Genomic DNA, 22,484 nt, shown 5'->3' on the forward strand with positions numbered 1-22,484 from the left:
GAAGACGCTGTAGCAAGGCACACTCTAGCAAACATTTCGAAAGACGTAGGGCTTCATTATTGATCCCATCAGTGGCTCAACTGATAATTTTAAGAGTATTACATATGTCTGGTGTACTGCAGCATTCATTCACAGACCACACACTGATGACTCTTTGGATTTTTTTTTTTTTAATGAATGAAGCTCTAAAACTTTTAAAAGTTTATATAATAGAAAAAAGTAGAGAGGAGTTTTCATCCTTTTCATGTTCTTCAAATCTATACAACTGTACCAAGTGATAGAGTGATGCTTCACAGACTGATCGGCAATGACAGCGACACGGTGTATAATGAATTGGGAACTTCATACTAGAGTATGAAACAAGATGACATGACATGACATGACCCATTTATCAGGCAGATACTGTATCTGGCATGCATGCTAATAGCACTTGTACAGTGTATGCATGAGATGAGACCTGAGCAGCCTCCTGGATGCTTCTGAATACCCACATCTGATGTTGTATGCTAATCTGCTAACCTTGAGGGTACTGAGACTGAAAACCAGCAAGGGAGAGGCAGAAAAAAAAAACCTGTCTTCTCTGCTCAAAATGCTTTGACCTGATTGGCTGTGTTTCCAGCTTGTACTGAAGAGCTGTTAATGAGTGTGTGTGTGTGTGTGCGCGCGTACGTGTGTGCGTGTGTGTGCGCGCGCGTGCGTGCGTGTGTGTGTGTAGTTGTATGAAATTCACAGTTGGTACAGAAAGGAGGGTTTGAAATGGTGGTTTTTACCACAAAGCGTGGGAGAGAAAATGAATGGTCTTGATTAGACATTGAATTCTATTTGTATATGACAGGTGGAGCAGCAAAAATTGAGGGGTTTAGAGGGGATGGGGGTCGAGCAGGGTTGGGAGTGTGCATGGGGGGTCTTGGAGATTGTCCAGGACTCGGAAATGCAAACAAGTGAAGGAGCACAGAACAAGCAGATAACTTCTGCATAGAAGGGGAATAAGAAAATCACTTTTATTAGCCAAGAATTTGTACAAATACTAAGAATCTGAATTATCAACTACTCTCAACACAGGCTTGGCAAAGGAAAACAAACATTTAAAACTACGTTGTACCTTTGTTATAATTATAAATATTAAGTGTTTTGAGTAATTTCAACTGCAGAGAGTTCAAAGATCTAAATAAATATGGAATTATTAATATGAATTATTAACTCTTTATATGCATGAGGTAGGTGCACAATGGTGCTGAGTGCAAAGTTATTGGAATGGATAATTTGGTTAGCAACATCAGAGACTGAAGGGTTCAGGAAAAAAATATACTATATATATATATATATATCATCTCAAATTTGATCAAAAAACACTTCAAGATCAAGCCACCACCAGTAAGGTGTGTACATGAAAGGCTTTGGTCACTTTATTCCTGCAGTCTGCTGCTAAAACTGCAGTTTAGCCAAGAGTTTTGCCTCACCAGTACTGTGAGTGCATACTTCACTTTCGCAGCTGTTAACTCAGCACTAATTCATCTCAAATGAGCATCAGCCATTTAGAGAATAAAACTCCACCACTGGCCAATAGTGAAACTATCATCATTATCCACCAACCACTCAAGCACCCTGTTACATTTGAGTTCTACTGTCCAAAACAGTCAGTGGCTGTACAGCTTACTAGTAGTGGGAGTCTTTGCATCAGAGGCACTCTGATGATAATTCCTTAGCAATTCATGGATGCATCATCATTAACACACCAACCTGTTTCAAATCAAAAACCCCAATTTTACATATGCACAAAAGACGACGTTCTCTTTGTACTGCAGAGAGTTCTATCCAGCTGCTGAGTCCGACATCTCCTCAAGTTATAGAATGTCAGGCTACTACTACTTTGCAGCAAACTGGAATCATCTTTAAAGCAATACTTATATGTGCACTTTGAAAGAATTAGTATTTATTTCCCAAGTGAAATTAGCAGGGTCCTGCAGGTATCAGCTGGCATCTGAAAGTCTGATGTCTCTCCAACACGGTCTGCCAAGCTGCTGAAGATAGCCAAAAACATCAAAGGATCTGTCATCCTGACGCCCTCATAGGTGATGCCAAACCCTGCCAGTTTTGGATTTGCCCACCAAAAATGAAAGACTCATTTGAATTGGATGGCTGCCTACCTTCATTGCGTTTATAATGGATTTGAAGATCAGTGGATTCTCCCAGCCCACACTCGCACTGATTCAATTCCTCTAAATCTTTGAGAGGTGGTGAAAACATGCATATGTCAAGAGAGAATGGACCCTGGCTTGATTGTCTGCCAACCTGTGAGTTCCTACACTCTAATCATGTTTGTTGGTGACAAAAAAGAACTGACAATATCCTTTTACCAAACAGCACTCATGCCAGTTTGTCTGTAATGCCATCTTCTTTTAGCTGCTCAGACATGGCTGCTGTATAGCAGTCTAAATTTAATCCTGTTATTGGCCCCATTCTGTTGTGAACACATCTCACAGAGCAGGATGTACTCACGCTAACTTTGTATTGTCTGTATTTCTCTTGTCAAGTTGGCGAGAGGGATTTTCGAAGAATTTAGAGAGAAATGGTTGCTGTTTATGTGTGAGGCTTAAAACGATGTTTCTCTTTGCCAATAGCAAACCCACAGCTCAGTGTTTTATTCAAACTACCTCAGAAACCAACATAGAAAGTCGTAACAGAGACTTGACTGAAGGGGTCTGACATTTAATTGAGCTTCATTCGTCTTCATCTTTAAACTATTATACTTAATATTTTCTCTGACTTCCCCATTGCCAGTAGAGAAAATACATTAATCCTGTACAAGTTACTGCAAACAGGCAAATAATCACGTTTGCCTCATCGACCAGCACACAAGTTGCAGAAAAGAGGAGCTGCATTTCCTAGAAATGACATTTAAAAGACTAAATGCTCTTGACAAATGAGTGAAGAAGAAGAAGAAGAAGAAGGTATCCATTTTGGACGATGCTCAGTTACTCCAATATCTTCCCTTCTGCAAAAACTTGTAGGACTTGTTGATGAGGGGGTTCCCATATATTTGTTGACCACAACTTTTTGATCTCTGTAATTAATAAGTATTATTTCCTGCACATTATATTCAGATTAGTTATCAACACATTTTTTAAATCTCTTGCAATCCGGTATTTCTTAGCGCGTCACGCAGAGTGAACCAAACCTCAGCCTGCAAGTGCCTGCAGGGTTATTTTCAAAGCAGTGCCTTTTTTTTCCCCAACTGCTCCCAGTGTGGAGTGTGTGCAGCAGCATGCAGACACCCGTAGAGTAAAGATAGCACCAGCATCTTTGTAAAGAGTTCTAACACACTTTTGTGAACCTGCTCCAAATACATAAATCTGAAATCCTGTCATTTTTGTGTCACTGCTGATTGAGCAACAATTTAAAGTAGACAGGCCCAACCTTGCTGTGGGGCTGATGGTCTCACTGAATGTTGTCTGTGACATTGAGGCAGTAGTTTTTCCCTTTTGGCTAGTTGAAAACTGACCTGGAACCAGGCTCCGTCTAACAGGAACTCCTGGATGAGGCAGTGATTTTTCACTCTACAGTTGTTTGATGACAGCAGGGATATCATCTAAGCTCATCCTTACAAAGTTAAAGGACAAAATTCATAAAAATTCATTCTCGTAATAAAAAAATAATCAACAAACAATGTCGAGTCAGAATAATAAATATAACAAAGACCCACACAGCATTTTTTGTCTCTTACCAAATGTACAGCACCTGTGCTTTTCTGCTTGTCACCTTTTGTACTGTGGACTTCCTTGAGCTGTTTCAGCACCCCTCCACCATTCATGTTTTTATTTTCTGATTGTATCACCTGTATTTCCACTTATGCAATGCATTGTGGGAGGAAGGTGTCCATCAGCAGCACCAAAAACAAACAAACAAAAAGACAACCATTTCATTCTCTCAGACTATGATAGTTCTTCATATTCAAAATACTTAATATGTTTAAGATTGGTATTTCAGCACCCCTCAGTATGAGTGACATTTACTTTATCTGGTATATTTTTTTGTTTATCCTGTGGAAAGCTGTTCCAGTGTTTATCCAAATGATTTTAGTGCCGCAACAATAGAGTTTGATAAAGAATGTAATAGTGCAAGGCCATGTCTCTGAAGTTTGATACCTGTATAGTATAGTATTTTATAAAGGAAGTAGTATTAGTGTGAAGAAAAAGCTACTTACCAAACATTATTGGAGCAAATGGAGCAAATTATTATTTAAATGGGTATTTCTTTTGGTTTGTGACTTTAAAAAAAGTATCTACCATTTTGCAGCCGTCTCTTTTACAAGAGGAAAATCCTCGCCTACCATTGCACGAAGGATGCTGTACTTGTAATTTCATAATTTGGCCTCGAGTTTGCTTCAACAACTTGTGAAGTTTCTGTATCAGGGCGCTCTGTTGAAGCGATCTACGGTGCCAGGCAGTTAGCTCAGTCTCAGTTTAATCTGAAGAAATGGACTTCCTTGCATGTGAGTAAGTCATATATACGCGAGCAGCAGGTATCCACCTAAACCTTCTGAGGCGAAGCAGGCTTGGGATGACGTGGCGGCAGTAGAACTGTACTGCAATGGCGCACATCTACTCATCTGACTGTGCGCCCTTTGAATAGCACTTCACACATAACGCCTCTCATCGAGGACCAGCCTCTTCCTGGACTATGGTGCAAACGTTGTCTGGTCTCTCAAAGCAGCAGCGCCACAGCCTGCTTCAGTAACATACTTACATACACACTGCTAGTGCAGACAGAGCGTAAGTTCAATTTTTTGAAAAAGGGCAAGGATACTTGGTGTGAAAATATAATTTGCGCCAGTTGAAATTAGTAATGACACTTGCGCTGGACCAAGTGCCAGTTTACACCATGTGTAAGATAGTGCCCTGGGTCTTAAACATGCATGGTTAACCCTCACACTGAGCCATTCCTCTCTTCTTGCAATTCTAGCCATAGTCTCTCGTCCTCTCTCCCTTGCAAACCATGCTTGTATCACCCTTCTCCCACCACTTCTTCCACATATTCGCTCTCACTGCCTCCCCTAAGTGGCTTTCAGGTTGTCATGCAGAATTTGATGAAGAGAGCCTTTGAAAGCTCAGAAGGGCTCAGGCAGCTCTTCCCCCATCACCATATAGTTTCACAGCAGCTAAATTGGGCTTTGTGGCAGAGGCTGACTCGTCGCTCCTGGAGGGCGTGTGGGAGTCTGGAAGCTGATCAGACGGCTTGGGGGTGGAGGAGCTGCCACCTCCAGCTACCTGGACGCTGAGGAGCGATAGTGGTGCATATGGCAGCAAACCCTTTAGTCACACTGACTTACACAGGCTGCTCCATTAACTAACTGCATTAATATTTCGAATTTCAGCTTTTTTTGCCTATCGTGAGTCAGGGTCAGCGAAAAAAAGTTTATAAAACAGATAATGAGGTAGAAAAAAACAGTTTAAGATATTTAAGGATGAATGAATGCTTCAGAGCTGGTCTTGCATACTTCCACCATTCTCAGTCTTAAGTTACTCGTCAGAACATACTGATAACTAATATAAAGAAATTTCTTATTTTTTAAAATTTCAATAAAAATTAATAATTTGCATTTGAACAATCAGCAAAAGAAGAACGATGAGCAGAAACCCTGGATTTATTTCTTTTCCCTATTGCCCCCCTGTCTCCTGTGTCTGTCCTCAGAGAGAGATGGTACCGAGTCACTGATAAGCCCATAAACCACCCCTTAAAAGCAAGAAACAGTGTGGCCTGAATGGGTTTTATTTGTACCCTCAATGTATTTGACCGCCTATCCATCCATTTTCTATACAGCAAATCTGTTGGTCACATGTGTGTGTGTGTGTGTGTGGGGGGGGGGGGGGCGGAGACTATTCCAGCTGACATTAGGGTACAACCTGGCAGGTTGCCAGTCCATTTCAAGGCCATCAGGAACAATTAAGGGTTCAGTATCTTGCTCAAGGACACTTCAACATGATCACCAGGGGAAATGAGGATTGAACCAGCAACCCTTGGGTTACTAGACGGCCACTCTATGTGTGAGCCATGCTGTCCTCTCCTCCTCCTCGTTGCCTTTATTCTTCCCTAACATTATTTTCACAATATTATCACGTTGTGGTTTAAAAAAAAAAAAACATTGATTGTCCTCATTAATTTAGCCACATTTATGTCTTTTGTTTGTGCTGTTGAGTAGATCTATACATGCTTATGGCATCGAAGCCCTCTATTGTTAGATTAATTTTAAGTAACGAAGCCAGGGTCGTTATGCTGCTGACAGTAGGTGTATCTGATGAACTCATTGAGCACAGGTTTGCAGCAGAGAGGGAGGGGGAGCACCGTTAAGAGGGGAAGTCAAGAAGCCACGCCCCTGCTCAGAACCCAGGTAGACCGCGATGGGAGAGGTCAAAGGGTCAAGGGAAAGTGGAAACAAGAAATCTCAAGGAAATAAGGAAAAGAAAATCTGACTGTACTTTCATAAGTAATGTCATGAAGTGCATGTTACTGACGTGCATCTGTCGCATGAAACTACAGTTTTCTATAGATGGACTGGATTCTTCACCTTTCTTAGTTAAAACATTGAAGCTTATTAGCCGTTATAAGAGATAAACACATGCATCATTCATATATGTCTTGAAGACCTGCAGTGATCCACTGCAGTAGATATGACTGGAGCGTCTCCAGTCACCGTGGACATTCACTCATGCAGCTCCTCCAACACCCAACAGTAAACGAGCCATTTTCCGTAACGGTTGATTTAATTGATGATTTAGGTTAAAGGCCACAGAGGTTTCTGACATGATTAATCATTCTAATTTTTATGTTTTATGCTTGTGGCTGGACTGTTCCATTAACAACCATCCACGGACGTGGGCACCATTGTTTTGTTTTGCGAGGTGACCTTCATGGACCAACAAGTGATGAATTAATTGATTTATCATGACTTTCTCCATACAGTCCTCTGGAACTCCACACTGAGGATCAAGGAATGACGGAACCTCACTCTACCAGTCTGTGATAAAGTAGGTTCTTAGAAACCTCCACATGGATTGCAGGAATCCCCTCTGCTTCAGGGCCCCACGATCCTCAACTAATTGAGATGGCTTGAGGTGCCCCTGATAAACTCACATCCTGCCTCCCAATTTTCCTGAGGGAAATCCTATAAGTGTTTTATAGCCAACAAGGAGCCTTTTAAGTTGCAGACTAACAGAGCGGCTAGCACTCCAGGCATTTCTTGATTTTCATAGCAGCCAGCCACAGGCTCTATCTGAAATAAGTGCCTTATTGGGAGAGAGAGGTAAAGACGACAGAAACTTGCTTTAATAGTCATACTGTATAGGGGCATCTATATTTTAATATTATGATAAAAGGGATAAAATTAACACAAAACTTGAATTTTTGTTCTCATATGTTTTTTTTTTAAAGGTGTCCTCAAATTTGGGGAGAGCAGCTTGGCTCCCATAATTAACAGAGAATGGGAATTTAAGAAATAAAATTCAGCAGTATTCCAGTACAAATCATCACCCAATGGCAACAACAGCGCTACGAGTGCTCAAATAATTCCCCAAACATGGTGAAAAATTCCAGTTCCAGCACAAATACTTGCTGTATAAATACATCAGCGGTTCCTTAATCACAGCTGGCAAATTGTGCTTTTAGTCCACAATGGCTGCGTTTAGTTAAAATATCCTCAAAGCTGGTACTAGTGGCCTTTCTGAGTGAGAAGTGCATTGTGTTTACTTCCTTTGTTTTTCCTACATTCCCATGATGACACAACAGGTCAGAAACGGTAGACCCATACCCCTCTGGATTTTATGTATTGGAGAAATTATTTTTACTACCTGGTTACAATCATGTTCTACAAGGTGAGCCATCATGCTGATCACCTCTGAGGTGCTGTACACTGTTGAGTGTGCAGGTTCACTTGTATTTCTTTTAAACAATCTCCTATTGTTGCCCTCAGTGTTGGTATCATTTCACACCTGCCAGATCATCTGAGACGGACCAGTGAGACACATGATCCAGCGATTGATTGGTACAATTGGCCCAGTAGGGGACAAAGTGTCAGTCAGAGCTGTGGTCCCTACAGGAGATCAACCATCTGGCATGGTTATAAATGCTCAAGCCTTTCAAGGACTGACATGTTTCTCTCACAATGATGATCCAGCTGCGCGGTCTTCTAATGAAGCCACAGACTCCACTTTAGCAGCTTCCTCTGATCCCATCGGAAATGTTGGAGATTCTTCAATAAAATCACCTCCACCTTTTTTTCTGCTTTCAACCCTCTGAGCTGTGGACTGGTGTCTTGTGAATTACATAAATATAAGTGACAGAAGCAAAGGTTAATTTCTTAAATACATGGTCTTCTTTCCGAGCTTTGTCGGTTTCTGTTTTGTTGCTGTCGTATTTAGAAAAAAAAAAAAACTCAGCTCATGCTATTTTTTCCTTTTAACACTGTTTCTTTTTTCAGTGTTAGCAACATGAGCATGTATGAGTACTTACTGACGGTAGTGGCGTTTATGCATATACACTACAGAGATGAAATGAAAGATTGATTTTGTTGTACCTGAAACCGACAGAAGTGAGACCTGCGGTCGACACACTGTCCCATTAGAAGTGCGCATTAGCGAACAGGTTGGAAGCTGTTTGTCATTAATGTCTTTAAATGTTGTGTGCTTACCTGCTGGCAGGTTAATGATATTTCAAAACCCAATCCTCCTCCTCGTCTTCCTCCTCCTCCTCGACTGCCTTGCCGTCAGCATGCCTCAGACACTTACAGCAGCGAGGAGCACAGGCTGTTTAATATTTTATACAGAAGTCCATGCAAGACACAAGAGGCTTCTTCTCAATCTCTCCTGTGCTCTAAATTCAAAAGGCTGGACCACCCGCTGTTGAGAATTTTAAAGATTATGGTGACACAAGGTGTGTGTGTGTGTGTGTGTGTGTGTGTGTGTGTGTGTGTGTGTGTGTGTGTGTGTGTGTGTTCTTGTACTTGCTACATAGTGAGAACCCCAACATATTTTTAACCAACAGAGTGAGAACAATTTTGGAAAATGAGGCAGGAGCTCACAACTTCAAAGGTTTGTTTGAATGTCCAAACTTGGTTTTAGCGTTGGTATTCTGGTTTATGGTTAGATTTAGGGTAAGAATTGGGGTTAGTCATATAGTTATGATGGTAAAGGTGAAGATAAAGGGCTAGGAAATGCATTCCATCGAAGTCCTCACAAAGAAAAGTGTTGTACGTAATACATAGTGAGAACCAGAATATGTTTTTAACTAAAGAGTGAGGACATTTTTGTGAAGTGAGGACATTTTTGGCTGGTCCTCACAACTTAAGGGGTTGTTTGAGGGTCAAAACTTGGTTTCAGGATCAGGTTTAAAATTAGGTTTTGGTTATGTTTGGGGTCAGGCATTCAGTCCTGTTGGTTACGTTTAGGAAAAGAGGCGAGGGAACAAAATATGTCAATGAAGATCTTCACAAAAGATATGAATACAATACAACAAGAATGTATCTGTGTGTGTGTGTGTGTGTGTGTGTGTGTGTGTGTGTGTGTGTGTGTGTGTGTGTGTGTGTGTGTGTGTTATGTACAGGTGAATGGAATGAATGCTGGGATAAGTGGATGGATGTGGGTCTTTTTTATTGTCATCACTTCATCTGATTTTTGTTTTTTATTTTCTGTAAACAGAAAGAGAGAGCGAGAGAGAGAGAGAGAGAGAGAGAGAGAGAGAGAGAGAGAGAGAGAGACTTGACACAATGGTTATTTCATCAATTTACAGGTGTCAGATTTGAAGAACTTCTGACCATGACCATGAATCATCACTAAAATGTCATTGTGGACAAGCTCAGAAAGTGTAGACACTACTAGACTTTGTGGGTTTCAGGTGACAGATGTACCATGTCTGTGATATGAAACCAACCAAACTCACAAATGTTAGACTTTTCCTGAACTTTTATACTGGCAGAGTCATTCTAGATCATTGTCTGTGCGAGTGATCTGTTCAAGGACAGATATTTCTCGGAAACAGTGCTCAGAAAATATATATATATATATAATAACCAATTATGATTCTATGCTTATGCTTGTGTTGTTTAGTGAAACTTGTCACTGTTAATCCTCCAGTCATGATTATTATATATTTTTAGCAGCGGCATTCCATTCACATTCACAGTTCACCTGAGAGTTGAACATGCTGAAAGTCGAATACATAGAACCATATTATCCATTCATGGCACAAGAGGTAAAAAAAAAAAAAAGGATATGATTTATGTATGTATTATATATGTATTAAATAAGTGCTGCGATCCCCTGCAGCGGAAACAATAGGAGCATCTCCTCAATGCAGCATGAACGTGTACTCACGAGGCTCCATTGATGATTTAAGCAGTCGTCCTCCTTTACAGCCGGTTTATTTACTGTGTTCTCTAGATGTGTTTTGTGTATCTCATGGTGTCATGTGATGAACAGAGAAAGCTGCTGAAGTCTTTATAAATGAGTCCATGTCTGTAGGAACATCCCTGCAGCAACAAGTTGGACGTAAACAGCAGAGCTACATCAAAACTGCAGTTCTAAACTCGAATGTTGTGTTCACACCAAAGGCGAAGCAAATTAATCAAAAAATATAAATGATATGAAATAAACTATAGGTTGGAAGGGGCAGAGCAAAGTTTGAGGTCAGTGCATACTGCAGATTCATTCAAATACTTTCCACATCATACCTTTTCTAACATTTTGATTTTGTTTTTTGTCAGTTTCATACATCTAAATGTTCAATGAAATTAAGAACCCCAACACTGATACACTGTGATATTTTTAAAACAATAAGATCAACTGAATCATATCATACTGCAAGTAGATATAATGCCTAACATGTATTCACAATAAAAATAATGCATACTATATACAACTTTTACACACTCTTAAACAGCTCATATATCTGTATAATACAGGTCAGGTAGTATTTGATATTAAATATAATATATTATGACTACAATATTACAATTATTATATGTATAGTCATATTTTCTTTTTCTTTTATAGGTAACTGCTGCTGAGGTAGCACACATCTACCACACTGTGCACACTACCGTATATTTATGTTTTGTGATTATTTCTGCACTGTTTTTTACAGTAAAAGTCGTTCACTCAGCAGCACCTTATTGTTGTTGTTTTTTTGGATGTCAAAAGATGTGTTTTTGTTTAGTTTATGATTTTCACTGATTATTTCAAAGAAAGAGGCCAAATATATTCACTCAAATACTATTAGAAGAGGAGTCAATCAGAAAAACCTTCTCAAAATGAACACGACCTCCAAATTGTCTCAAAAGAATATGAAAATTAGATGTGGACTATTAAATATCAGATCTCTGATGCCCAAAACTTTTTTAGTGAATGAATTAATATCTGACAATTGCATTGATTTACTCTGTCTCACTGATCAATGATCCATACATCCATCATCTTCCTCTTATTCCTATTATTCGAGGGGGCTGGAGCCTATCCCAGCGTCAACGGGCGAGAGGCAGGGTTCACCCTGGACAGGTCACCAGTCAATCACAGGGCCAACACATAGAGACAGACAACCATTCACACTCACAGTCACACCTACGGTCAATTTAGAGTATCAATCAGCCTCGTCCCCTCTTGATGTCTTTGGACTGTGGGAGGAAGCTGGAGTACCAGAGAGAACCCACACAGGAACAGGGAGAACATGCAGACTCCACACAGAAAGATCCTGCACCTGAGCCAGGACTTGAACCCGGAACCTTCTTGCTGCGAGGCCACAGTGCTGACCACTGCACCACCGTGCTGCCCCGCTGTGTAATGATGAGTATGTTAAACGAATCCACTCCTCCCAGTCACATCAACACCCATTCTTTGAGGCTCAGACCGTGGAGTTGCTGCCATTTTTGACAGAAGTCTTGTACTAAAACCCAAACCCCAAATAAGTTTCAATTCATTTGAAATTCTTATTCTTAGTTTGTCTCCTCCAGCCTGGATAACTCTACAGCCACTCTTATTTATTATTGTGTACCGCCATCCTGGTCCTTACTCTGAATTCTTATCTGAATTCTCAGAGTTTATATCCAGTTTAGTTCTCAAAACAGATAAAGTTGTTATTGTCGGTGACTTCACTATTCATGTGGATGTTGATAACAACAGTCTGGGTGCTGGATTTATCTCTCTTCTGGACTCAATTGGTTTCCATCAGTCCGTCCATGAACCCACTCACCGTCACAACCACACCCTCGACCTCGTCCTGACTCATGGAATTGAAGCTGAACATCTAGTGGTTTTTCCACAGAACTCGCTTTTATCTGACCATCAATGAATCATTTTTGAATTTGTACTTATTGACTACCCTTCACTTAGAAAAACAGTAGCTTTTCCAGATGCTTTTCTGATCACAGCATAGCTAGATGTAAGGAAGTGATTCATTGGCACTAAAGTCTGTGTCATCTCCCATTATCATGGAGGACGCTGTTGTCAACCTTAGTCACTCCCAAACTGATCCATTTACAGATGCAACAGGCAACTTTGGAACAAATTTGGAGTCTTTTGCCCTATTTCAAAAGAAAACTATGAAACCAAGGAAACAAGCACCTTAGTACACCAAATTTCAGTGTGGAAATTGTTATCAAGGTTGTTTCTTGTTTTTTTTTAATAAATCCCACTCCATGTTTTCTTCAGTTTAGAGGAGAGAGCAGGATGGGGTTGTATGATCAATAAAATGGTGAAAAGAAATTTGTTCCCTAAAATAAGTGCCCCTTGTTGAACTGAAAAGGGATGCAGGTATTTCTCTGTATTTTGGAGGACCATTTCAAGCATTATTTACATGGAAAGAAAATCTCTGTCTCCCTCTCGCAGGAGATCAGGAGTGAAGTGCTTGAAATGATCAGTGAGAAGTGTTGTAATGTTGCTATGATACAGCTGCGCCGCCCTTCCTCAGACACAAGTTTCAAAAATGGCTAATGCTGCGCAGTCTGAGTCCAACTGACAAAATAGAACAGATAAATACATTAAATACAGATCAGAAAAGGATAGAAAACATGAATGGCTGTAATGTGTGCATCATTTAAGGCCAACAGTGTGGTCTGCTGTTGGAATTTCTCTGTTAGTGGAGTCCAATACCATGGATCAGGAGACATTAATATGAGGAGTGAGAGACTACGGAGATCTCAAGCTGCTCTTTCATAGTTTCTTGTTTGGAGGGCATCACCAGAGACTGAATTTTTATGTTTAATAATCAAATCCAGTGAGCAAAGGCTGTCACAGGGGGGACATTTTAAAAGCACAGAGATAAAATTAACCAGAGCAAAGCTTTTATGAAGGTGGGAGGGAGTGAGCAAATATAAGTGTATGGAAAATTGGCCTTCATTCTGTTTGTCTAAGACGAGTGGTATGAAGTTTTTTGTTTTGGCGGTCAAAGCACTAACATATTCATAGCTGTATTTTATCTTTTATCTTCTTCTGAAGATAATAATTAAATGCTCTGACTTTTTCTGGTCTAAAGAGAGTGACACAGACTAAAAAGTTGCACAGTTGAATGCAACTGAACAACCAACATGCTTTTACATACAGTATATATACGTATATTAGGGCTGTCTCTTTAACATGTTCATGAGATTAATTAATTACACCACAAATTAATGGGTTATAAAAATTAATGCAAGCTTAATTAAGCCTCAGTGTACTGTCACTGGTACAGGAAGTAAACAATTTTGGTATTCGACGGATTTAAAGAGCAAACAAAAACGTATCTGGTCATGTTATACCTTGTTAGAAACCTGCATTGTAAACCCGAACAGTATTACTAACTCAAAGTCATTAAGGTCAGGTAACTCAAAAGCAGATTTTTAGTTTAAAAAACTATAAACTATTGAGTTTTCTGAATGAGTAATGCGTTTTTAATTTGAAGTACATCAATACTATTGAGTTAATGGCTGTCATTCAATTATATCTTTTAAGTAAATGGCAGAACGCTGCGTGGTGACGTCATCCGGCGCAATTTGACAATTTTGGCTGAACCTGGCAGAGACTGACGGATTATTTAGCAAGTTAAGGTGACAAGACAAACAATATATATATATATATATATATATATATATATATATATTTCTTTTTTTTTTTAACAAGGACCCAGTGTATCAATGCTGTAGTCGGTGCACAGAAAAGGAATATTTTGTGTTCCTGTGTTTTTGACGACAGCAGAATTGGATAAGTCAATTTGGGGCACTTGCCGCCTTTGCAAGCTAGCAAAGATGTTAGTTCGTGGTCATGCTTGCGACTGAGGCCATTATCATCCACTCGGTCAGCTGCATTGTTCTGAGCCTGGGACTTCTCCTAATGCTAAGCGCTCTTCTGTGGTGAGTATTAATGTTTATTAAACGTCTCTTGTCTGTTGAAAGACACAGCAGTGTTTATTAAGAGAAAGAATAGTACCGCGCAGGTTTATTTGGGCGGTGGCGGAGTAATACCTGTCACTTGGTGTGTTGCAGGTAATGTTTATATCCGCGCGCGAAGGTCCGACAGGACATCAACAAAGTAATCGTCAAACGGGTGTTAAGTTAAGCCCATGGGTTTATATGAGCTCCTAAAGTTATAAGGGTCACCTGAAATCCGCCACACAGGCTGTAACGCCAGCAGGTTAGTGCTTTGAGTTAACTTTGTTTGGAAACGGCAGCAACGCGCGTCATTGACCGGCACAAGAGGTAATCCTCATTCACTGTGCTCGCTACTCTTGCATGAATCTTGGGTTGAGCATCATGAGGGGGAAAAGTTGATGCAGTGATACTGACAGGCACTCGTCCTTTGTTATCCTTTAGCTGTGGCCTCGTGGCAAATACAGCATTGTGCTTGCATGGGGGTAAAGGCGCAGATATATCGGTTTACGTGCTGCCTGTATGATTCGCCGGTGTGAGACAGCTGTGAGTGTGTCTGCAGACATAAACTTCACTGGTTGACCCGACAATTTCACAGAGCAGCAACAGGCTACACGTCAAAGGGCATTTTAGGTACTCTATTTCTTCCTCCCGCACATGTTATGAATTTAATAAAGTCATATAAAATTCAGCGCACTGAAGAGGAGTTTTTAAAAAAAAGTTTCAGTATTCTAAATGATTTTACACTGATGATAAATTGACACAAATTAAATAGAAACTCACTACTGCCACAGTTACTGAGAGAGAGACACGGACTAAATAGGTCAAAGTTCACAATCATGTCAGGATTCAACGGGTCACAAAAGCAGAGTTTGAGAAGTTCGTATTTTTATGGTGGATGAACTCATTAAAGAATAATGTGGTGAGTGAGTTTTTTCAATGATTTTTACAATCAGAAAAAAATAGACCTTATTTTTGTAATGTAAAATGTGGTCTCAGACATCACCAGACCACTGTGTGAGTGATGGAGCTCTTTTCTTGCTGAAATGTGAATTACTACATGTATGTTTAATGAGAATGTTAAAATAAAGCATTTTGTCTACTGATTAACAGATAGAAGAATACTGTGATATGGATCCCCTTGGGTCTGAAATAAAGAATAAATTGAATAGAGTACTTGAATACAAAAAGACAACCTTTGCCCTCCGTCGCCAAGATGTTGTGCAGGGAAGTCCACAGGTGAAGGGCTTTTTGGAGAGATGGCCAGCCCTGAAAATGGAGTCACAGGTAAAAACTGTTTTCATGTATCACAAAGACCGTGCTTCTCAAGACAAGTACATAATTTTCCCAAGTTTAACCGTTTTCAGCTGAACACTAATCTGTTAACATTTGTTTGTATTTTCCCAGGTGTTTGCTGAGTTCCATCGCATCACAAATGTGAACCGTGAGCTTGACAGGCACACACCACAACTGCTTGCCTTGTTTAGGCAGAAGGCCTCCCGAACGGGCAAGACAGCAGAGGCGCTGCAGGAAATTCTAAGGATGTATGACCAGCAGGTAAGTTGAAGCATTACTGAGCTATTGACAAACTGTTGCTCTACTAATATGTTTTCTTTCAAAATAGGATGTCTGTTGTTATTTTTTTCTCCTCTAAGGTTTAAAAAAGCTATTTAAAAACAAATTTAGATAGATGTTTTTCTTTCAAATAATACAACAGTAGTGCAATAGTTAACAATTCTTGTCAGCTTAAACCATCTTTTTGATTTTTTTGGAAGTTAAACGTAATTCTCTATAGGTCATGTACTGTCTTGGTTTTGAGATGCTGCAGACAAGTGCTGCAATGTTAAGCTTCCTGTCGCTTCCCCCAAATTAAAATGACTTTTATCTCCTCTTGCTTTTGATCAAGGAACAGCATGATATACACATGAGACGCAGTCTGGCCCTTCGTGCTCTCCCTTCATACCTACGAGAAGATGACTCTGAGTTCTTCAAGACATGCAATGTATGTATTGCCTGACTTAACACAAATGTCTATCAATGGCCACAATATATACTGTACATGTTGTTTATCTTTTTTGGAGCGAACAAAATCTGACTCCTTAAATATCACAGTGATCAACTATTCGGCCTGTTTGGTGCTGAGGCACCACTGCCTTTTGCAAGGCCAAGCTTTTAAGAAATCTGTGACAAATTTGTGCCTCTTGTTGAATGTAAAAAGTAGTTGAGTTAAAAAAAGGGAAATATAGAGGAAGAAAGAATATCTCTATCTCATATTATTTGTCAAACAGATGCATTCACATCTCCAGTATTCCATTCCTGAGTTAACGATTCAAGCCTGAGACCAGCTTTTCAAGCAGACTCGAGCACAGTGCCCGAGCACAGGTATGTTTGTGTTCATTCTTATAAAACAAAACAGACATTGGGCCTAAGAGTACTTAGGTGCGGGCCTGGGTTCCTAATGTGAAAAAATCCCCAAATCACATTTGGCTGAGATTTTAGAGTCAAGGTAAAGAGAACATATCATTATGACTCCTAAAAGCCTGTTAACTTGGGTAGTTGCATACAAGTGTTGTGTCAAGACAAGAAAATGTTAACTCATCTTTATTTCTGCATGTAATTCCAGTGCATAACTTTAAATCCAGCTTCTTGAATCATCTCTATAACCTTTTACTTTATTCTGTATGTGTATGTCTGTGTGTATTTTGCAGTGGGAAGACGATCCAGACATTGAGGACACTCCTGTCCCTCTCCTCTCCGTGGCAACGGACAACCCCACTGGCACCATCCAGTTTAACCCCGACAGCATTTCTGTTGTGATCAAAGATGGCATTCTTGTGAGATTTCTCCCCAGGTTGGCTGATGCACTTCTTCTCTTGTTTGGCTTAATCTATGCATTGCATTTAGATTATCCAAAGAAACTTATCCACACATTGACCTTTGTTCAGAAAATACTGCTGTGTCTTGATGATAACAGACCACTCAAACCACGCCTGCTAAGTTTGAAAAACGAGTTGTTCAGCAATATTGAAGGCACCAGTGCCTAAATGAGACATCCCTGGTCCTGCTAAGATTGATAACTTTGCACCGTACCTCAAAGGTGGCTGAAGAGAGGAAGCTCCTTAACGTACTTGTTAGCTGTTAGCAGAGTAAGTATGTTGTGTTGCTCAGTTCAAGTGTGCAGTAAGTGATCTATGAAACAGTGGTTAACCTTTAAGTAATTTCCTCAGAGTTTTCCTCTGCTTTATCTACCTCAACATCGTTGCACTGTTTGTGACTGATTTTGTTTTAATAATTGGATGTGTTAGCTTTGATTCCACTAAAATGTCTTTTTTCATTTCATGAATAATTTGTTGGTTATTAGCAATTTTGACCTTGATTTGCACCTTGTAGCGAGTACATTGAAATTTATTATGTATGCTATGTTATGGTATTTAATCAAGTACACGCTTATCAGAGAAATCTTTTTTTTATAACAGCAGAGTATAATTTGTGTTGTTTTTTTTTTTTGTCGTGTTTATATCACACCTTCATCACTGTTGTGGAAATTACTGAAAAGAACTGCTCTGGGGTTTATTTGTTGTTTTGGTAAGTGGACATGCTGTGCATTTAGGTTCTGTTAAAATTAACATGGTCTGCCTTCCTGTAAAATCCAGTTCCGATACCTGTAACACTGTTAAGCCTTAACAATAACCTAAAGCTAAACTAGTTTAACAAAACTGTTGATGTTTTATCAAAGGTTGTTTTAAACCTTAATTAAAAAATGTGAACTGAAAAAGACATGTGAGGTGTGTTTTTGTTTTTAGACATTGATAGCAAATGTACGTATACATGAATATATGTTTTTATGTATATATAATTTTAAGCAGGATTATAAATTTGAGTTGGTTAAGCTTAAAAATGAAACTTAATTTTAACTTAAAAAATTAAGATAACAACAAGAAAGTATTTGAGTAAACAAAGTATATTTTTTAAGTTCAGTCAAACTCATAAAATTTATTTCCACTACTAAAAAACTTTTACGTAATCAGTTACGACAAATATTTTGAGTATTTTCAACTTGTTCGGGTTTACAGTGGTCCAATGATTAAGTAGCAACCAGTCATGATGACTAAAGTCACTTGTAGCCGGAGCTGAGCTAGAATGTTGCGAGACAGACAGCATCAGCACCAACTTTGGACTCAAAACGTTGTCATCACTGAAAATTTTGAAACGGTCCTTTTCATTAAGTCACCAAGAGTCCATAGATGTGGAATATCAAAGGACTTCCTCCAATAATCAACATTTCCATCATAATCAATATTTTACTTGGAAAACAGAGTTGTCGGTATTAATTCAATCCACGCGACACAACTTGTTTGGTCATGTGGACGCCCTGCTGAACGCAAATATATCACACACAAGCCAATCAGTGCCTGGGTTGTTGAGTTACAGCACTGAAACCCCAACCAGGTCCCAGTTTACAGAATGGACCGTGCATCATTTGATTGTCTCTTATGCCTGTCTATGAGATTTTTTTCTCGGATGAGAATTAAATATTCTTTTGGCCAATAAACAGACGAAAAAAAAAACAGTACCTTGCATGACGGTATCAGGTTTCAGAGGCAACCACAAGGCGCTTGTGTACTCGGCGTGCGTAAAGTTAGCTTGGCTGCGTAAAGCAACGCTGTAATAGTTGATGCCGCTGAACGAGAGAGCAAGAGAAAATATGGCCAGTAAGTGATTGTTGGCAGAGGAAGAGGCTGAAATGGTGCTTCAGTCATCCGACTTGGACACTCGGACGAGGAGCCTGCGGTCGACCGTGAAGACATCAAGCCATATTTTGCCGTAATGGACCCGGACATGGAGCTATGAGTGACTGATCCAGTTGTACCAGATGCACGTTCATGTACAAACAATGAATAATAAGCATGCTATTGTTTATTTCTCTTTACTTATGCCGGCCAGTCAGCAGCCTGAATTGCATGAGGAATTTGTAGATTAGCTGCGTGAGAGGGGGGAGGGGCGCGTTCATGTATAGTAAGTCTGAGTGTATGAGTGGGATAGAGAGGCTGGAGGACCCTCACAAAAGCCTCACAGTTATTATCGTCAGTCATATTCAATTTCACTTCAGAACACAGAACAATTTATGAACACTTTTATAGTTGATGTTGTTGATGATGATTTGCTATATTCTTCTATTATTGTTGTATATATTTTTTGTTGCACTCTGAGCTACCTGCATGCTCCAAAATGAGACCAAAATTGTGTTTGTTAGGCAAAGGGATATCTGATATTATTGTGATTGAGTATCCAGATGTCCTTTTGGAGTCTCCAAGGAGGACTTTTTGTGTGCCAAACACTGTATACAGGTCATTTTTTAACATTTTGACTTCAGATTTGGACTGTATGAAGTCAGGACCTGTGTCTGTGGACTAGTGATGCCTGTTAAGCCCTAGAAGGTCTAGTTTTTCCTGGTCAATTTTCAGACAGATTAGTTGGACAGAACTAAAACCCTTTATTCTAACCACTTTATCTCCGTGTCAGTAAATCACAGAATCAAATGGACACTTCTTCACCTGAGAATGTTACCTTTCCAAAGAGACCAAGAACAACACATCTGAGTCTTGAACTATGTGGCAGCTGTGCTGCTCTGAATGTTGGCATGGAGTTTTAACAAAAAACACTGAAAAACGCAGTGCTGCTTAAGGGGTTAATTATAGCACACTTGAGTGGCAATTTAATGTGAATTTTACCCAGACACAAGCATTTTAAACTTGGCCCATTGAAGGACCCGTACTTGGCAGTGACACATCACTTCACACATGCGTTGCTAATCAAAGTGCCTATTTGAGAGTCAGCCTTAAGATGCCCTGACTTAGGTTTCATTCAATCACCTATGAAAATGTGTATTTCAAATCTTCTCTTCTCAGTGTATTCATTTGATTAGTCATGCACTACAATTTTGTAATGTCCTTGAATTCGAATTCTTTATTTGGGGACCTTAAGCAGATATGAGATTAAAATGTGATGAATTACAAATCCTGTAATTAATTAGATAATTTATTTGTTTATTTTAAACACACATACACACACATATATATATACTGTATATACAGATACACAAGGACCGATTGGATTTTTTTTTGGACCAATACCAATTTGGATATCAGGGAATAAAAAAATTTTGATTACCACTGTATCCATACATTCTTCTGGGTATCCTGTTAAGTGTGGTGGTGGGGGGGGGGGGGGGGGGGGGGGCACGTGCATACATAGGCCCCTAGTGGTGTTTGAGCCCCTGCCCTTTTTACCTCGAATTAAAAACCGCCCCTGTGTGTGTGTGTGGATGTGTGTGTGTGTGTGTGTGTGTGTGTGTGTGTGTGTGTGTTTTAATAACATTAATAAATTCCTTTTAGGGATGTAAAACAAAAAAAAAATGGCAGCTCCAAAACTCCACAGTATTCTACCGTACCAGTTTTCTTGTAATACCGTGTTGTTGTGTGTGTTGAGCCACTTCTTTATTGGTTGCGGCCCCGCGGTCACAGAGAGAGCAAACGGGCGAGTGAGTGAGAGTGAGAGAAGCCGCTGGCCCATGTAGAACTAAGGAGACCTGACAGTGGAGCAACTGGAACCTGTGAGTTCTGGTCTAACTAGTCGCTGTCCATTTATTCAACCTGCTTAAATATGGGTCACCTCATATTTCAGAACGCTCTATTTTGGGCTAATTTTCAAAATAAAATACACCGTGTTTTCGGCGGATCATAGCCTATTTCCCTCACTTCAGGTCTGAAGTACAGGTTTAAATAGGCCTATAAAGTTTATTGTGACTTTGCTACTACTGTGTGGGCTAACAAAATAATAATAATAATGTCATGATTTCAGCATTCTGGGGATAAGGAAGTTTTTTTCATTAGGCTATTATTGTATTTTTTCAAAGTTCATGTTCCACCATTCAGTGTTCTATATTAAAGTGTTCATCTTCAACAATAAATAGCCTAATAACAACGCAGTGTTTTATTGCTTTGCATGTCTTCCAAGCCTATGATAATGTCAATGAACGCATGTTGATAATAATTTGTTGACACAAAAGAAAAGGCAATTGCACATCCGGTTCACCGACACCGGACACATAGCTAAGTAGTTAGCTTTCTATTAGTGCTTTATTTTTTAATTTGACATTAATTTCCATGTCAGGAAAAGACTAAAAAAATTGCACACATGCTGCCCTTTGCTGACTTTGAGCCCCTGCCCCTACGGTCATGTGCACATCCCTAATTCACACTCACAGTCACACCTACGGTCAATTTAGAGTATCAATCAGCCTCGTCCCCTCTTGATGTCTTTGGACTGTGGGAGGAAGCTGGAGTACCAGAGAGAACCCACACAGGAACAGGGAGAACATGGAGACTCACACAGAAAGATCCTGTGATGGAGCCAGGACTCGAACCAGGAACCTTCTTGCTGTGAGGTGACAGTGCTGACCACTGCACCACCGTGCTGCCCTACAACCGAAATATCGGTCGATTAAATTTTTTTCGTATGAAAAACACAAAATACCTGGATTTGATGGCTTAAATATAGTTCCAAACACTTCTTACTAAGAACTTGAATAGAGGAGGAGGCCTCAGACATCACTTGTCTTCCACTTACAATGCTGTGCTTAGATCCTTCCCTAGGAGGAGCAGCCGTCGTTCTCACCTGCAGCCAGGTGACCCCAACGACCCTCCCGAGAGGGCTGGGAGAGGTAACGATCACATCCTCCAGATGTGCATGTGACACCTGCCACTCCTTCTCAAGATGTTCCTGGCGCACACATTTATCCGGCTGGCTGGCAGGGCTCTTTGTTAACTTTTTCAGGCTTTGGTTTGTGTTTAAGGGTTAGCTGTGTTGTGCTTTGCTTTGTTTGGTAGAGGGTGGGTGCCCTTTCTGACGGCCCATTGCAGGTTGGCTGAGGTGGCTAATCCTAACCCATGCCTGACTCCATGGTCTAGGTCTCCTATGCTGAACAAACTCCTTGCAATTTTTTAACACTCCATCCTTATCCTTATGTTAGTCGTCCTGTGGTATTTGTGATTATTTGATGGGGGTCGTAGCAGTAACCATCAACAGAGTGATGCCAGCA

General features: G+C 40.0%; 1 protein-coding gene across 4 annotated transcripts; it reads left to right on the plus strand.

The window, feature by feature from the left end:
- Window positions 1–14,160: 14,160 nt before the first annotated feature.
- On the plus strand, window positions 14,161–18,141 carry LOC147256039 (uncharacterized). 4 transcript variants are annotated; one of them, XM_086212684.1, is made up of 5 exons: window positions 14,161–14,713; window positions 15,600–15,670; window positions 15,791–15,940; window positions 16,290–16,385; window positions 17,092–18,141. In XM_086212684.1, the coding sequence occupies exons 2-5, from the start codon at window positions 15,659–15,661 to the stop codon at window positions 17,425–17,427; spliced, it is 594 nt and encodes a 197-aa protein (XP_086068810.1). In that variant the 5' UTR covers window positions 14,161–14,713; window positions 15,600–15,658; the 3' UTR covers window positions 17,428–18,141. The 4 variants fall into 4 exon arrangements, with proteins under 4 accessions (XP_086068810.1, XP_086068807.1, XP_086068809.1 ...); XM_086212681.1 differs by having other exon boundaries at window positions 14,161–14,648; window positions 15,497–15,670; XM_086212683.1 differs by having other exon boundaries at window positions 14,161–14,368; window positions 15,497–15,670.
- Window positions 18,142–22,484: the final 4,343 nt, after the last annotated feature.

This window comes from Aulostomus chinensis, chromosome 9 (genome assembly GCF_037954235.1).
Source record: "Aulostomus chinensis isolate RoL2024-O1b breed Wild chromosome 9, RoL_Achi_v1.0, whole genome shotgun sequence".
In the NCBI taxonomy this organism is placed as follows: Eukaryota; Metazoa; Chordata; class Actinopteri; order Syngnathiformes; family Aulostomidae; genus Aulostomus; species Aulostomus chinensis.

Excerpts from the sequence above, each read along its gene's own strand:
- LOC147256039 (XM_086212680.1), top strand. The coding sequence starts at position 15,515 with ATGGATCCCCTTGGGTCTGAAATAAAGAATAAATTGAATAGAGTACTT. Across the intron at positions 15,671-15,790 it reads CCCTGAAAATGGAGTCACAG|GTGTTTGCTGAGTTCCATCG; the intron begins GTAAAAACTGTT and ends GTATTTTCCCAG. Across the intron at positions 15,941-16,289 it reads TAAGGATGTATGACCAGCAG|GAACAGCATGATATACACAT; the intron begins GTAAGTTGAAGC and ends CTTTTGATCAAG.